This window comes from Leptopilina boulardi, unplaced genomic scaffold (genome assembly GCF_019393585.1).
Source record: "Leptopilina boulardi isolate dan_hultmark-lab unplaced genomic scaffold, ZJU_Lbou_2.1 LbouV2_341, whole genome shotgun sequence".
Lineage (NCBI taxonomy): Eukaryota > Metazoa > Arthropoda > Insecta > Hymenoptera > Figitidae > Leptopilina > Leptopilina boulardi.
In genome coordinates this window covers 4078003-4096262 of record NW_026137909.1, presented here as the reverse complement: position 1 = coordinate 4096262, position 18260 = coordinate 4078003, and the positions used below count along the sequence as shown (strand labels likewise).

At 28.8% G+C, this 18260-nt stretch overlaps 1 protein-coding gene across 15 annotated transcripts in view; it reads left to right on the top strand.

Annotated features, from left to right (window-relative positions):
• The window catches only part of LOC127285747 (transcription factor 12), a 295386-nt gene that overhangs the window by 46759 nt on the left and 230367 nt on the right, over positions 1 to 18260 (top strand). For all 15 annotated transcript variants that reach the window (XM_051311915.1, XM_051311899.1, XM_051311903.1 and 12 more), the window contains exons 2-3: positions 1368 to 1417; positions 15626 to 15848. In XM_051311915.1, coding sequence (XP_051167872.1) covers positions 1368 to 1417; positions 15626 to 15848 — 273 coding nt within the window. The remainder of the gene's footprint in view (positions 1 to 1367; positions 1418 to 15625; positions 15849 to 18260) is intronic.

The following is an 18260-nucleotide window of genomic DNA, read 5'->3' as shown; positions in this document are numbered from 1 at the left end:
TTTTCACGATTTTTTTAAAAAAAAGCAAAAATTTTTATTCAGAGACACTAATTCTCTAGAAAGGGAAAAGTTCCCCATCAACAGATCCTTCAATATTATTTCTACGCTGAATGTTTAAAATTCATTCTTATATACATTTCATCCGCAAAAAAATGTAATTAGCCTATCTTTATATATATAAAAGTCACGCCGCAAAAGGGATGAAAAAATAATTTTCCTCACTATCGGCAAATGCATATTTTCCAACCGCAATAATTTGAAATGTCCATTTACTTAATCTTGAAAGATATTCACGATCCCAACATCGAGATATTTGTTCTGTCACTGTCGCATTTCCGTTTGCTTGTGGAATTCTAATTTCACTGGGTGTATATATATATATATATATATAAGTCTTGGGTTAAAACGAGTCGTCGTGAGGAAAGGTGCGTGCGCGTTGACACCACGCGCTACTATTCACGCTTGCCACACTCTCGGCAAAGAGATAACTATACTGCTTGCTTGATTACTGGAATGCAGTCCAGAAGAACAACATTGCTGGCAATCTTATCAATTGCCAGTTTTCCTTTTGTTGTTGATTTTTTTTTCTTCTTTTGCTCTCCATCTCCCCATATATATAATAAATTGAATAAGAAGAGCGCGGCTTTTTCAATTTTCAAAGACGAGTGTATTTTCAGCTTTATATATATATTATAATGATCATATACAAGTTTCAGCAGATTAACATATGATATAGTGTGGAAACTAATTTATATAATATAGAAATTAATTTACATTCATATTAATTTCAATAGGTTCAACATTCATAAAGATTAAAAAATTCGGTATCTGAAAATTAATTTTAATTTATTTCGTTAAAAGAGGAACTATATTCCTTTTCAAAGAACACTATTGCGCATGTGTTACTATTATAAAACGCTACTGCGCATGTGTACCTGCCATAGAATACTACTGCGCATGTGTTACTATCATAAAACGCTACTGCGCATGTCTAACTGCCATAGAATACTATTGCGCATGTGTAACTATCATAAAACGCTACTGCGCATGTGTAAATGTGATAGAATACTACTGCGCATGTGTAACTATCATAAAACGCTACTGCGCATGTGTAACAATCATAGAATACTACAAAAAATTTGTAATAATGACACAACTCTACCGAATTCGTACTTAACTTGTCGTTACAACCGTACCCAATTTGTCCTGGTAAATTGAACATTGAAATTGTAATAACGTTTCCGATCATTAAATTCGAGTTCACAAGTACATTACATATTATAGTTTTTTTTTTTTTTGAAAACTATCAACAATTAAATACTGTAAGTATTTTTTTATAATAAAAAAAAACCTATTTTGTGTTTCAGAAAAGCCAGCCTTTCAGTCTCCGTATGGCTCAACAATGGACAATGGGATGGTAAGCATTTTAATTAAAATATTTAGTAGAGAATACCAAACTTAAGGCCAGGTCCAAGTGAGGCAGCGCCATCTACATTGAAACTAAAATTTTGGAAAATTTTCAACAGCCTTTTCTTGAAAACAAGAAGGTAAAATGCTTTTTCCTTTATGAATAATTGATTATTGGCAAGATATACACCAGCTAAAACTTTTTTTGAGTTAAAATAATAAAAAAAATTTCATGTCAATAAATTATATATGAGCAATTTTTTCACAAAAACTGTAACAGTACTTTCTCAGAAATTACAATCAAAAATGCAATTTCCATTTGGAAAATTAATAAACGCTAAAAAATACACGACCTAAGATTTACCAATCAGGAAAATAACAAAAAAAAGTATTTTAACATAACATATTTTACTCATTATGACAGCCGTTTGGCAGGTTATATATGTCACCAGACGTTTCGCAGTTTTGCCGAAAGGAGGAGATTGGCGCTGTTGCTAACCACCTGAAATACATAATCTACCAAAGGGCTGTCACAATCAGTAAAGCAGTATCAATATGTTAAATATTTAATAAATTTTTTTTTTCTTATTTTCGTGATTGGTAAATCTTAGGTCGTGTATTTTTTAGCGTTTATTAATTTTCCAAATGGAAATTGCATTTTTGATTGTAATTTCTGAGAAAGTACTGTTACAGTTTTTGTGAAAAAAGTGCTCATATTTAATTTATTGACATGAAATTTTTTTTATTATTTTAACTCAAAAAAAGTTTTAGCTGGTGTATATCTTGCCAATAATCAATTATCCATAAAGGAAAAAGCATTTTACCTTCTTGTTTTCAAGAAAAGGCTGTTGAAAATTTTCCCAAAATTTTAGTATCAATGTAGATGGCGGTGCCTCATTTGGACCTGGCCTTATAACATCACCCAGAGTACGTAAAAAATAGAGTCTATTTCAATAATTTATTTTAAGAAAACGGTACAGTAAAATGATGTTTGGTTTTTTTTGAACGTAAATCACATGCGTATTAAACTATAAACTAAAACGAAAAAAGAAATGAATTTTTTTCTCAAAATGGCGCCTTGACATCACTTCAATCAAAACCACGTTTTTTAAAACAGCCTCAACCTAGACAAAAAATTAAAACGAATTATAAAAGAAGATGTTATTTGCCAGAGAACTATAAGTAAGATATTTCAAAAATATCGATTTTTGTCAAAATGGCATATAATTTATGACAAAAATATCATTTCTCAAAGAAAATTCACTCAAAAAATAACTATAGAATGGAAACGCATCAACCAATTTACAAAATCCTACGTACTTCCCTGAGGAATAGTGTCCTAAAGCTGCGGTCCAAATTTCAAGTAAATCCGTTAAAAACTGTGAGAGTAATCCTTCCGCCCATTTTGAAAAATCGAGTTTAAAGTTTGCAGTCATAAAAACATGTCAACACTTTAAAAGTTGAGCTACGCTCACAAAAATTACTACTCGGGGGTTTTCGGAGGCGCTTATTACGATTTCGATGTCAGTTTTTAAAAATTCAAAATGTCGAATCTAATATGGCGGTTTTTCTTTTAAAAATGGGCAGTTTTGCTTGAAACTTGTTACTCGGGGGTTTTTGAAGTTGCTCTTTACGAATATGACGTCAGATTTTCAAAATTTAAAATGGCATATCGAACATGGCGGACTACAAATTTTTAGAGTAAAGCTAAGGATGACACCTACCAATACCCATACCCATGGTAGTTTTTAGATTTTTTAATTCATTTTTTAATCATATTAAATTTTCCTACTATGCAATGTGTCTCTAGGCCGAAAATTATTTTTTAAAAATACATAGAGGAAAATTTGATTCATGTGTAAACAATTTTTGAATTGTTGTTAGTTTTGTTTAGTTTGCAATATATTTAGTTGATTTTTAATTTTTATGTCCGCCATATTGGATCCGACATTTTGAAAAGTGGCATCAGATTCGAATTCAGCGACCCCAAAAACTCCCGAGTAATGAGTTTCAAGTGAATTTAGTGAAATAAAAAATGCGTAACTGAAAGAGATAAACTGTTCATGCTATTTACATATGGGTAAGGGTTGATTTTTGTATGAAGGGTGAGTTTTTAAAAATGCTCATCTTTACTAATAGAAACACAGAAAAAACTTAGTCTCATTTTGATATGCAGCAAAAATGAGTCAATGCTAAACGACATAGACAGTGGCGCCACCAACCTGACTCATTTTTGCTGCATATCAAAATGAGTAGCATACGCTATCATTTTGAGTTCAGGTTTTTTCTGTGAAGCACATAAAAAGCACAAAATTATGCCATAGTTACTTTTTAAAATTCTTGCGTCTTATGATAGGTGAGGTGCTGGCTGGGCATCCAGCTAGCACCTCATCCTCAAAAACAAAAAAAAATTAATTTATTGATGAGCACAAAATTAGCACTAAATTATAGCATAATAAATTTTTCGATTTGCGATATTGGTGGTGCTAACTGGGCGGACCTGGGATATTATTTCTAACACTCTAAGGGACCATTTAAGCAAAAAAATTCGATAACATTCAGTTTTTTTTTCATTTAAAAATTTAAACTTGAAATTTGAAAAACTGAAAAAAAAATTAAATTCTAATTCTATTGTCGAAACAAGAAGAGGTAAAATTATAGTTTTTTAGATAAACAAGACTAAAGGAAGAATAGATATAATATTTAGGGAAGAAAATAATAGATTGGAATACTATAGGAAGGTAGAAACGAAAATTATTATTATCATTTCATTGAAGCGCGTCTCAAACAAAAGGGCAAAGAGACAAGAAAAAGGATGTTGTTGTTTCGTTGGTAAATTGGGGAAAGTTTGTTTCATCTCCCTCCCGCCCCCCCCCCTCTCTCTAAAAAGGACCGGGCGCTTCAGATTCATCAATATCTGTTTATGAAATTCCTTTTTGAAATGAATTCGACCTCTCGACCGAGATTCAACGAAGCGAAAATCTCAGTTCGAAGTTGTATTTATAGTAAAAGAGGGTAGAGGAAAAGGTATATAAGAAGACTCCCAAAGTCCTTGGAACCGTTCCAATTCTCGTCCAGGCGAATGTAGGAACGTCTGACATTACAACAAATTGGTCTAATCGCAGATCGATCATCCACTTCCTAAGGGAGAATTGATCTTCCATTTAAAAAATCGTTTTTTCTCGATTTCTTTTTCTAAAATCGAAATTCATTTAAAAAAAAATAATAATATATATATTGAGGAATTGAAAACATTTTTAAAAAAAACTTTAAAAAATAATCATTTATTATTTATGGATAATTTTTTATTGGTTGATTTTAAAAAACGCACCAAAATCAATTGTTTGTTTGGCCATTTGCAATTTTGGATAAATGAAAATTCTATCAATTAGCAAATTCTGTAATTTTTCAGTTAAGTAAAAATTCTGTATAGTATATGAAAAATCGGTTAATATTATGGAAATTATATGAAATAATAATTCGAACAAATGAAAATTCATCTGATAGAATATAAAATGAAAATTCTATGCAATGAAAATCTATCTAATAAAAATTCTTTAAATTGTCAAATGAAAATTCGCGAGATAATAAAAATACTGACAAATATAACAATTCGAAAAAATAAAAATTCTGTGAAGTGAATTTTCACTTATATAAAAATTCTGTAAATATAGAAATTTGTTTTGATGAAAATTCTGCAAAATATACACTCTAAATCTGAATCAGTGAAAATTTCACTGATTACTAATTTGAACAAATAAAAATTCGGCTCAAAAATAATTATGAAAACTGAAATTCCATGAAATGAAAATTCTAACTAATTTTTAGAACATATATATTCATCGTCCCGAAGTGTCACACAAAAGTAACAGTCAAATTCACCACTTTTTTTTACTCTTAAATTTTTTCTAAATTATTACAATGAATTTTTAACACTTGGAACATGTAAAATAAAAATTTGTTGTAAAATTATTTTCTATAATTTTTAATGTATCATAATGAGCGAGAACATTAAAGTTTAGAAATTCTAGAAAAATGCATATATATATATATATACATGGTGAGATGGTTAATTATTTCTCGAAGCGTTCCGGGTCAGGGAGAGAGTTCAACGGCGATGAATGGAAACAAGCTCATCTTGCCTATAGATTTTGAAAAGGCGTTATCATGAGGCAATATCTAATCGGTAGTCGTTAAACCATAACCGATAAGGAATATCGATTCGATGGCTGATTTATTGTAGCAGCCAATCCGTCGCTCTTGTTCTTTTTTTCAATCTCTCTCTCTCTCTCTATTCTCTTGCTCTCTTTTTTTTCTATCTTCCGCACAGGAGGATAAAATCGACGTGAATAATATCGTTCTCCATCTCGTGCCAATTCAATATATATATATAGACTTTCCATTTAATTTTTTCATTACACAAATTTCTTCCAACGCGCGATACACATTTTAATGTCAATTAAGTGAAATAATAGGGGATTATATTCCATATAATGTGAATTATTTAGAATTTTTATTTTATTGAATTTTAATAAATATATAATTTTACTTTATACAAATTTTTGTTTTTCGAATTACTGTTTTTCAAATTGATGTTTAATCGAATTTAAATTAACCAGAATTAATATACTTGATAGAATTTTTATATGTAATCAAAATTTTTATTTAACCGAATATTCTTTTAACATAATTTCCATTTAGCACATTTTTCATTCAAAAGAATTCTTTGTAATATGAATTTTTATATTTATCAGAATTCATTATTATAAAGAATTTCGTCTCAGACGAATTTTTAAATGCCAGAATTTTTATTAAACAAAATTTTCATTTATCCGAAATTTTTATTAACACTAAATGTCATTTAATAGAAATCTTAAAATTGAGAATTTTCATTTATTATACATAGCAAATGCTCGAATAATAATCAAACGGCAGAAATATTTCGGCGCCAATTTTAAAATTGACCAATCAGAAACTGTCAAGAAAATTGTAATTTACTACACGGAGAAAAATGAGTTTGCTATTATATGGATAGCGAATTTTTAGCTCTGGTAGCTAATATTTAACTGACACAGCAAAACATGTTAGCTTTGGAAGCTAATTATTAGCTGTATTAGCTAACAATAATTGCTATCCATATAATAGCAATTATGGTTAGCTAAGGTAACTAAATTTTAACTAATATAGCTAACTATTTTTCTCCGTGTATCTACCCAAGTTATTGAAAAAGACACGTTACTTGTAACTTATAACGTAACTTAGTTACTTTTTTTCAAAGTAACTTGTAACGTAACTTAGTTACTATTTTAATAGTAACTTTTAACTTTGAGTTATTTCGTTACTTTCTTTGCACTTTTTTTCTTGCTTTAAAAACTTAATAATTTCGTGATTCAAAAAGAGCACAAAAAGTGATAGTTCCATCGTGCGTTAATAGTGGACAAGATTTTTTTTTACTGTAAGAAATTAATTTAAACGAATGTCAGAAGTACTTCATTCTGATATTTCCGATAGTAACGAATACAAAGTAACTAATTTTTAAGGTTCCATTCCATGGGTAGGATTTGCAGAATTCTTTACTTTTACCCTAAGGAAGGGAATAACTTAAAATTAATAAATATGTACCATTTGTGGCCACTGCACCGGTTTTGGCCACTTTCAGATTTCTTTTGATATTATTATAAATTTTATCAAGTTACTATCACATTATTTGTACATTTATGGAATTCTGAAATAATTTGACAACACTGTGACAATTATTTTTGATACAAGTTCAGTTGGCCCAATTGAAAAAAAATAACGAAGCTGAAGTACGCAACGTTTATGATAAACGATTTTTAAAGAAATAATTTTTCAAAATGAAAAATTCTATAATTTTTCGTCTAAAAAATATTTCTTACAGTTCTTATTAATCAACAAATTATAAAAAAATATTTTTTGAGCAAAAAATTATAGAATTTTTCATCTTAAAAAATTATTTCCTTAAAAATCGTTTATCTTAAACGTTGCGTACTTCAGCTTCGTAAAAAATATTTATTTTTTACAGTGTAAATTAAAACAATTTTTTGTTAATAAGCTGTCATAACATCACTGCTAAGTAAATAATTATTATTTAAAATTAATAGCAATATTTTAATAATTTATCTCTTTTTTATTAAATATAAAGGATAATATGTATATATATAAAAATATTAATTTGAAATAATAACCTTAAATATTTAGAAAAAAGTTCGTGACCAAAAGTGGAACAAAAGGTGGCCACAAAAATGGTACTGTCGCTACTACTGGTGAAAAAGGACTTCTGAAGCAATTTTATTTTTTTTTAAATAATAAATAAAGATTAAAAATATTTTTGATTAGGGTCAACCGGGGTAAATCCGAACGCTTTTAGTAAGTTTTAACAATAACATAAGTTTTTTCTTTAAAAAAAAATACTTCCGGTATTCTGGTGCATGAAGTTGTTACTTTACTTCCATAGAACAATTTTATGGAGTAGAAAAAATTTTTGATAAATTACAATCGCAGGAAACTTAGCGTTCGTATTTACCTCGATACTTTGCAACTTTCCTAAAATATGGGGGTAAATACGAACGCCACTGTATTTCAGAAAAATCTTAGGGAAAATAAATTTAAAGTATTGCAATTGTTAAACTTATATAAAAACTAAAAAAAAATACGATAATAAACCTATTATGTAATAATGCATCATATATAAATACAAAAATCAAACAGGTTAAAAATTAAAATGCATTACACAATTAAAACCTTCAATAACTTTATCAAATCATAACGGATTTTTGCAAAACATGCTACAGAAAGTATTTTGGAGTGATTGAATGTAAATACAAAAATAAAAGTCAAATTTTTTAAATTCAAAATGGCGTACTTTCCTAAAACTTATTTTTAAAAATGATCAAATTTGCTAACCCTAAAACCCCCCGAGTAACAATTTTCGAGCGAATCCAATGAATTTTTTAATTCTCGTCCGCCATTTTGAATTTTGAAAAACTGACTTCAAATTGGTAATTAACGACCCCAAAAACCGTAGAATACCAAATTTTATTAAGATCCTGAAAAACTTTTTTCAACAAACCATTTGGCAAAAAAATTGAAACACTCCTTCGAGAGAACAGAGATTAAATTTCTGCTTATTAATTACTAACGAGGATACGTATAGAAAGAAAAACTTTTTTCTATGTACTTTTATAATGTTAAAATAATAGTGTAATCAAATAAAAACAATTTTGTGTGGCTTTGATGTAAAAAAAAATTATTAAAAATACCGTTCGGATTTACCCCAGTTTTCCAATTTTCTTGGGTAAATACGAACGGTCTGATATTATTAATAAAATTTTACAGAAGGCAAAAATCGAAAATAGTTTCTGTTCTAGTATTCATAACAAACAATTATAAATAATAAAATGAATTTTTAGCTTCTTTTTCTTCAAATAGGAGACAAAATACTGAAAGAGTGTCATCTTTGATTTTCAATCTTTTTTGCAATACTTATTATCTTTGTTTATGCTGTTGCTAATTAACAAACAAAAAATGGGATAATACTTAGAATCTCTTCAAGAGGATCTGAGGTAAAAATTCTCATATCGAACTTATTTTTAAAAATTTTAATTAAGCTGAAATAATTAGCGTTCGGATTTACCCCCCGTTCGGATTTACCCCGACTGACCCTACAATAATCAAATTAATATTTATTAGATTTGATAAAAAATAAATTATAATTAAATATAGTGCGTTAATGTATTTATTTTTTGAATAAAAGATGAAAAATCGCTTAAAGTGGCCACAAATTGTACTTCTACCCTCTACATGTACTACAATAATATTTTACATTTTCATTTAATTCACACTTAATAAAAAAAATTGTATTTCGATAAGACAAATTTTAAAATAGCTTTTCAGTAACTTGAAAAGTAACTTAAGTTACCTTGTAAGTAACTGTAACTGTAACGAGTTAGGGTCAGCCGGGGTAAATCCGAACGCTAATTATTTCAGCTTAATTAAAATTTTAAAAAATAAGTTAGACATGAGAATTTTTACCTCAGATCCTCTTGAAGAGATTCTAATATTATCCCATTTTTCGTTTGTTAATTAGCAAGAGCATAAACAAAGATAACGAGTATTGCAAAAAAGATTGAAAATCAAAGATGACACTCTTTCAGTATTTTGTCTCGTATTTGAAGAAAAAGAAGCTAAAAATTCATTTTATTATTTATAATTGTTTGTTATAAATACTAGAACAGAAACTATTTTTCATTTTTGCCTTCTGTAAAATTTTATTAATAATATCAGACCGTTCGTATTTACCCCGGAAAATTGGAAAAGCGGGGTAAATCCGAACGGTATTTTCAATAATTTTTTCTTATATCAAAAATTGCTTTTATTTGATTACACTATTATTTTAACATTATAAAAGTACGTAGAAAAAAGTTTTTCTTTCTATATGTATCCTCGTTAGTAATTAATAAGCAGAAACTTAATCTCTGTTCTCTCGAAGGAGTGTTCCACTTTTTTTTGCCAAATGGTTTGTTGAAAAAAGTTTTTCAGGATCTTAATAAAATTTGGTATTCTAGGGTTTTTGGGGTCGCTGATTACCAATTTCAAGTCAGTTTTTCAAAATTCAAAATGGCGGACGAGAATTAAAAAATTCATTGGATTCGCTCGAAAATTGTTACTCGGGGGGTTTCAGGGTCGCTGATTACGAATTTGGAGTTAGCAAATTTGATCATTTTTAAAAATAAGTTTTAGGAAAGTCCGCCATTTTGAATTTAAAAAATTTCACTTTTATTTTTGTATTTACATTCAATCACTCCAAAATACTTTCTGTAGCAAGTTTTGCAAAAATCCGTTATGATTTGATAAAGTTATTGAAGGTTTTAATTGTATAATGCATTTTAATTTTTAACCTGTTTGATTTTTGTATTTATATATGATGCATTATTACATAATAGGTTTATTATCGTATTTTTTTTTGAGTTTTTATATAAGTTTAACAATTGCAATACTTTAAATTTATTTTCCCTAAGATTTTTCTGAAATACAGTGACGTTCGTATTTACCCCGGTATTTTAGGAAAGTTGCAAAGTATCGAGGTAAATACGAACGCTAAGTTTCCTGCGATTGTAATTTATCAAAAAAAATTTGCTACCCCATAAAATTGTTCTATGGAAGTAAAGTAACAACTTCATGCACCAGAATACCGGAAGTATTGTCTTTTAAAAGAAAAAACTTATGTTATTGTTGAAACTTACTAAAAGCGTTCGGATTTACCCCGCGGCTGACCCTACTTTTTTATAAAAGTAACTGTAACTACACTGTTAAAAGAAAGTACCTAAAACAGTACCGATTTTAGGTATCAAAATAAAACGAAATAACAATTCAGTACCTGAACTCGGTATTAAATTAATACCTTTCTTTTTACAGTGTAGTTACTAAAAAAAAGTAACTTACTTAACATTGGTAATGATAGTTGTTTAATGATTGAAATTAAATACTGTTCATAATTTTTTTTAACCTCCTTCAATAATTTCCCTTATATCTGTAAAATAAATAACCCATATATTAAAATTCAATAAAAAAATAATAAAAACGTTTCAATTGGACTTTATTATTTGAACTGTCATATATATATATATATTATCTTATTTTTAGATTCATGAATGGGCTTAAATCTAAAAAAAAGTGGAACTCTGCTTAAGAGGATTTCCACGTTTGGATGAAGGGATAAAAAAGAGAAAAAAAAAGAATGAAAGTACTCGCGTATTCTCAGGCACAAAATATATAGATATAGGTAAGAAGAAGCGAGATGTTGGAGAATACAAGAGACTTTATCCTTATTTCGAGCAACTTTTCATCCAGGCCAGTTAACCCCCCCCCCCCTCCCTACTACCGCGCTACTACCACCCTTGGAAGCAGTTGCTTTGTTTTATACATGTACAACCTTTGCGAATATATATATATATACACCGAAAGATATAGATACTTTGCCGCGGATGAGAGAGGGCGTAAGTGATATTAAAGTTAGCGAACAGTGTCTCTCACTCACTTTTCCCCATTGAGAAAAAATATTTTATCATAATTATTTAAAATAGAAATTAATTTTATTGTTCCCAGTTAATTTAGAGAGCTAATGTTATTGCAAAATGTATTTAGAAAAAAATTTGTTTGAAACAACCAAAATTACTTTCACAGAAAATTAAAAGGCATTAAAATAAGCTGCAACGCTTATTATTTTAATTCAATTTTGCTTATTTTAATCCATTTTGGTATTAAAATAAGCAAAATTGGATTAAAATAATAAGCGTTGCAGCTTATTTTAATACCTTATAATTTTCTGTAATTGAAATAATCAAAATTTGTTTGAAGCTGATTAAAATAATAAGCGTTGCAGCTTATTTTAATACCTTATAATTTTCTGTAATTGAAATAATCAAAATTTGTTTGAAGCTGATTAAAATAACAAAATTTTTGCTTATTATTCGCTTTTTTTCCTACATTTGTATTTTGCTGCAATAAAAGTGAATGTCAATTATTACAAAGAACACAATTACCAAGTTGGTATTAATTTATCTCGTTTTACAGTGAATAGTTTCTTTAATCAAAAATTTAGGTTATGTTTGTAATTTTTGAAGTAAAAATATACAAAACATTTATGCATATAATTCTCCATTAGACATTCAAAAAAAATTCAATAAATACTAATTTTGATTTTACCTATTTATAAAAAAAAACAAACTTTTTGTGAAGGTAAAACTATCATTGAACATAACCTAAACGTAACCTAAATTTAACAACCACATCTTTTAAATAAAAATTCTAAGAAATTAATTTTCTAGCTCAGAAAATTTACTATATTGTTTGAGAACCACTAGCCGAAAATATTGCTGCGGGTAAAGTTTTCGGATTATATTGGAGGGAGTATTGGGAGACTGAAGTTGGGGGGGTGGTTGGCATGAGTAACTTTTTCTCGGATAAATTTCCTCTCAACTATGGCAATAATTATTATGCCGCTATTTCTGGTGCGAGGTGGAGGCGCCTATATAATGTGCGGCTTCTCTCGTTTATATATATATATATATATATATCTTCCTATATTACAAAAAGATATCGCCGCCGCCTCCGCCGCCGCCGCTGTTTCAAGAATTCTTGACCTAGGAGGGGGCAGTCCCCCCTCCTAAATTTTGAGGTTATGTTCGTTTCAGGCTTTGAATATAGCCGCAAGTCCCCTCCCCTCCCCCGCTAGAAATGACCTAAATTTTGAGGTTATGTTCGTTTCAAGGCTCTGAATATAGCCGCAAGTCCCCCCCTTCCTCTCATTTCCCTCCTCGGTCAAAAATGACCTAAATTTTGAGGTTATGTTTGTTTTGAGAATCTGAATAAAGCAGTAAGTCCTTCCCCCTTCCCTCATCTCTCTCTGTATTTCCCGCCAAAAATGCCATAAATTTTAAGGTTATGTTAATACAAGACTTTCAATATAGCCGCAAGTGAAGATGAAGTTTCCGCCAAAAATGACTTGAATTTAAAGGTTATGTTCGTTTCAAGATTTTTTAATAATTTATTGGTTGTTAGGCAATTTCACTGAAATTATTTTTGAAAATAATTTCTTAATGTCGATTTTAATTTATTTAATTATTTATTTATTATTAATTTAATTAATTTATTAATTAAAATTTAATAATTTTAATAATATTTATTCAGATATCAATGAATTTGTAATAGTAATGTTTTGAAATAGGTGGTTCATTTGGAAAAATAAGATCAATGGAAAATTAAAAAAAAAATGATTAAAATAGGGGGGTTGGCGCGCGAAGCGCGCAGGGGGGCGTAGCCCCTCTAGTATATATATATAACTATGAGACTGCTTCGCTTAATTTAAGAAATATCACCTCAAGACAAGAGGTAAAGTTGCTCCATTAATTGAATAAAGTATCAAACCACAATTTATCTTTTATCGGACATAGTACAATTTACTTTCAGCTAATGTATTTTATATAATAACGTGAGATGCCTCTTTTTTTCAAATAATTATTTCAATTTCATAATTTTTCCATTTGATACATTTTTTCATTTTCATATCATTAACGATACACTGTTAGAAATGTTCTGAATTTTCCGTCAAAATTAAGATACAAAAGTATCATTATTTTTAAAAATATTGTTACTGAAAAGTCAGTTACTTTTAACGAAAATTTGCCAAACTTTACTTAAAAATACAAAATGTTACTTTGAAAATTCTAAATAAGTAACTGATTTCTAAGTTGCGTAAGGGGAAAACAAGTAACTGTAACAGAAAATTTAAGACATTGTAACTAAAATTTTCAAAACAGTTTTGAAAAGAGAGAGATTTCCTGAAAATTACGAAACTGTAACAAAAATTCGAGTTACTTCAACAAAATTTGGATGCGCACAAGCCATTTACGCGCAGTTTGGAAACGCCAAAAGAATGCCATAACCAAAAATGCGATGTGAAAATATAGTTGTGAAGTTTGAGTGAATAGTGTAAAATAGTTAAAAATATTAAAATTAATAAAAAATAGTAAAGAAAAGTGTTAAAAATCTATTCTTGGAATTATATACTTATTTCTTGGAATTATATATTTATTGGATTAATTTAATATTTTCTCAAAACTTTGTTACAGCTTTAGGATTTTTACTAGTACGCACTTTAATTTGAATTATATACAAAAGTAACTAAAGCATCATTGAAAATATTATTACAGTAATGAATTTTTAGTTACGTGATACTAAAATTTTATTCAGCAACAATAATGAGAATTACGAAACAGTAACAAAATTTTAAGAAACGTATTACCGAAGTTTTATGCAGTTACATGTTGCAGAAAATTACGAAACTGTAACAAAATTTTCATACACGCAACTGAATTTTTATGTTGATACATGTTTCGGAAAAAGTCCGAAATGGTAACAAAATTTTCGTAACACGTAACAGAATAAAACTTCAGTTGCTATTTACATAAAATTTCGACAGAAATTTCTAACAGTGTGCGATTATTAACTTCTGTCGAAATTTTATGTAAATAGCAACTGAAGTTTTATGCTGTTACGTGTTACGAAAATTGTGTTACCATTTTGGAATTTTCCGAAACATGTATCAACATAAAAATTCAGTTGCGTGTATGAAAATTTTGTTATAGTTTCGTAATTTTCTGCAACATGTAACTGCATAAAACTTCGGCAATATGTTTCTTAAAATTTTGTTACAGTTTCGTAATTCTCATGATTGTTGCTGAATAAAATTTTAGTATCACGTAACTAAAAATTCATTACTGTAATAATATTTTCAGTGATGCTTTAGTTACTTTTGTATATAATTCAAATTAAAGTGCGTACTAGTAAAAATCCTAAAGCTGTAACAAAATTTTGAGAAAATATTAAATTAATCCAATAAATCTTATTTTGGGTAAATTCAATTTTTTAGACATTTTGTTTTTGGTATTAATATAGGTTATATTTATATATATTCTTTATATGACAGAAAAAATAATAACATATGTTATTGTATGATGTATATAATTCCAAGAATAGATTTTTAACACTTTTCTTTACTATTTTTTATTAATTTTAATATTTTTAACTATTTTACACTATTCACTCAAACTTCGCAACTATATTTTCACAGCGCATTTTCGGTTATGGCATTCTTTTGGCGTTTCCAAAGATGCGCGTAAATAGCTGTGCTCATCCAAATTTTGTTGAAGAAACATGAATTTTTGTTACAGTTTCATAATTTTCAGGAAATCTCTCTCTTTTCAAAACTGTTTTGAAAATTTTAGTTACAATGTCTTAAATTTTCTGTTACAATTACTTGTTTTCCCCTTACGCAACTTAGAAATCAGTTACTTATTTAGAATTTTCAGTAAGATTTTGTATTTTTAAGTAAAGTTTGTGCAAATTTTCGTTAAAAGTAACTGACTTTAGCTTTCAGTAACAATATTTTGAAAATTATATGATACTTTTGTATCTTAATTTTGACGGAAAATTCAGAACATTTCGAACAGTGATAGAGAAGGAAGAGAAAGGAAATCAGGTATGTAATAAATAATTCGGACAGTTTATGGATTTGGACATAGTGTCAAAATTTGTCATTATACAAACGCGAGAGACCCCCCAAGTAACTAAAAAAATTGATTCGAATTGGACCGTGACCTAATCGCGCCGTAATTCATTTGTTTTCTCTCTGTTTCAGACGTATGGCGGTGGCGGTGAGTTTGGACCGACGGCCGTTGGTGGTGGTGGCGGCGGTGGAGGAGCAACGACAACCGGAGTAGTTGAGGGTGCAACGTACCCGCCCGACTCACCCTACTTCCCCTTTGGAAGCAGAGTTCCACCCTCCGTCGCCACCCCTAACCCTGTATCAAATCCCGCCACCCCAACCGGCAACGGCGCTCGGTTACCAAACCCCTCGGCCGGTAAGTAATTTCAAAATTATGCCACTACACACGTTTCAAACCCAAACTTCCCCCCCCCTTCCCCCTTTCAAACATTATTTTTCTGCAGGGTTCCCCTCTTCGGGGTGCGTGCATATTATAATAATAAGATTCTATATGGATCACTCTCTCTCTGTCTCTCTTTTTTTGTTCTTTATATTTAATTTTTCCTTCTTCTCCTTTTCTTCTTTCAATATGAAAACAAAAGATTAAAATAAAAAAAAAAAAAGGTGATTTGTGACAATGAAGAGAAAATTTTGATAAATATTAATTCTCTTCTCTTTTTTTTATTATTAATTGTTATTCAAATTTTTTTTTTCTTTTAAAAGAAATCGTGTGGAGTTTGAAACTATATATATATATATGGGGCGGTCCATGCCATACCAACATGTCGTCGACTTTGACATCTTCGATTTGACTCAAATTTTTTTTTTCTACCCTCGAAAAAAGAGGTTCATGATTATTTGCAATTTTTTTTCATCAAGCCGTTTACGAGATATGAATTTTACAAAATTGGAGAATTTTAATCAATTCTTTTATTTTTTAATGCTCATAACTTCCTTAAAAATGGAATTTTAAAAGTTTTTCTTTCAAAATGTGTGTTTTTAACTGAACTTTTCAAAAATATGGAAAAAATTATAAAATTCAAATTTACTATTTTTTTTTGTAATTTGTAGGTTAAAATCTTGTTTTTAAAACTGTTTGTGTCTCCTTTGATTTAATTCAAAAAATTTTCAAAAAAAAACTTTTTCCTTTTAGAAAAATTTTAACCCTTTCACTGTCAGCGACACATCATAAGGAAAAATTTACAACCGGCGCAGTGTTGCGCCAGTACTGGCAAAGTACCGACCGCCAATATTGAAGCAATACTGGCATATGTTTGGGATGATAACGTTTATCAGTACTGGTTGTTAGTAATGGCTTAGTACTGGCGTTCAGTACTGGTTCAATATTGGAATTTAGCAGTAATTCTGTATTTTGCCAGTACGGGCAAAATTATAGTAACCAGTAATAAGCCAGCACTGGTAGATATTCAAAGTTCAGCACGGAAAGAAAAGGAATGGTTGGGCCAACCATAGGTATTGATAAATACGTCCCATCAATATTATATGGTTACCACAACCATATCTTTAGTTGATACAACCATAGTATGGTTGGCCTACCCAAAGGTTAGGTTGTCACATCAAAATGACGAAAAATTGCAAATTTGATGTGTCAACCTGACTTTTGGTTGCGCCAACCAAACTATGGTTGTATCAACTAAAGATATGGTTGTGGTAACCATATAATATTGATGGGACGTATTTATCAATACCTATGGTTGGCCCAACCATTCCTTTTTCTCCGTGAGGGTTCTTTTTGCTTTTTACATTAATTAAGCAGCTGGATCGAAGAACCGACTCATAGCATTAACTATTAATAATAATAAATTATTATAATAACTTTTAAATTGTTATTTTTTTATATTAACATTTTACTCTTTATTTTATTATTCAAATAATTTCTTCAAATATTATAAAATATATATTTATCTGTATTTCTTTAAATTACCGAAATTGAATAAAATTATTGGTTAAAATAGAGTTTATTTGATTCAAATATATTTTTTCAGTGTAAGAAAAATAATTTGAGAACTTAATTAATTATGTATTTCTTTTATTAAACAGTTTTAATATTAAATTTAAAATAATTAATACAAATTTCGAATTTTCTGTTGCAAAGGTATTTTGACTTGAATCGCGCCGTAATTAGTGCATTTACCCTAATAATTAAATAATTATTTTTAAATAATAATATAACAATTGAAAAATAAGTAAAAATCACGAAATTTTTTTTTAAATTTAATCCATATTAGGTGTTTAAAGGTTTTCGAATTTGACCTTCAAATTAAAAAATTCAAAATGGCGGACATCATTTTTAAAATTTTAACAAATTTTAATGAAACTTGGTGTAAGGGGGTTTAGGCAGGTGCTAAATTCGAATTCGACTTTCAAATTAAAAAATTGAAAATGGCAAATCATAATAACCGCCATTTTGGATCCATCATCTTGAATTTTTTTCTAAAAATGTTGAAAAAATTGTTTTCCCACGACCGAAATAGGTTGAAAATTTTTGTAAAAGAAAATAGTTTTTTTTTTTTGAAAAAAATCGAAGGGATACAAAGAGTTTTAAAAACAAGATTTTAACCTTTAAATTACAAAAAATGTAGTAAATTTTTATTTTATAATTTTTTTTATGAAATTTCTGAAAATTTGAGTTAAAAACACACAATTTTTGAAATAAAAAAACTTTCAAAATGGATGCATTTTTAAGGAAGTGATGAGTATTCAAAAATAAAAAATCATTAAAATTCTTCAATTTTGTAAAATTCATATCTCGTTAACGGCTTGATGA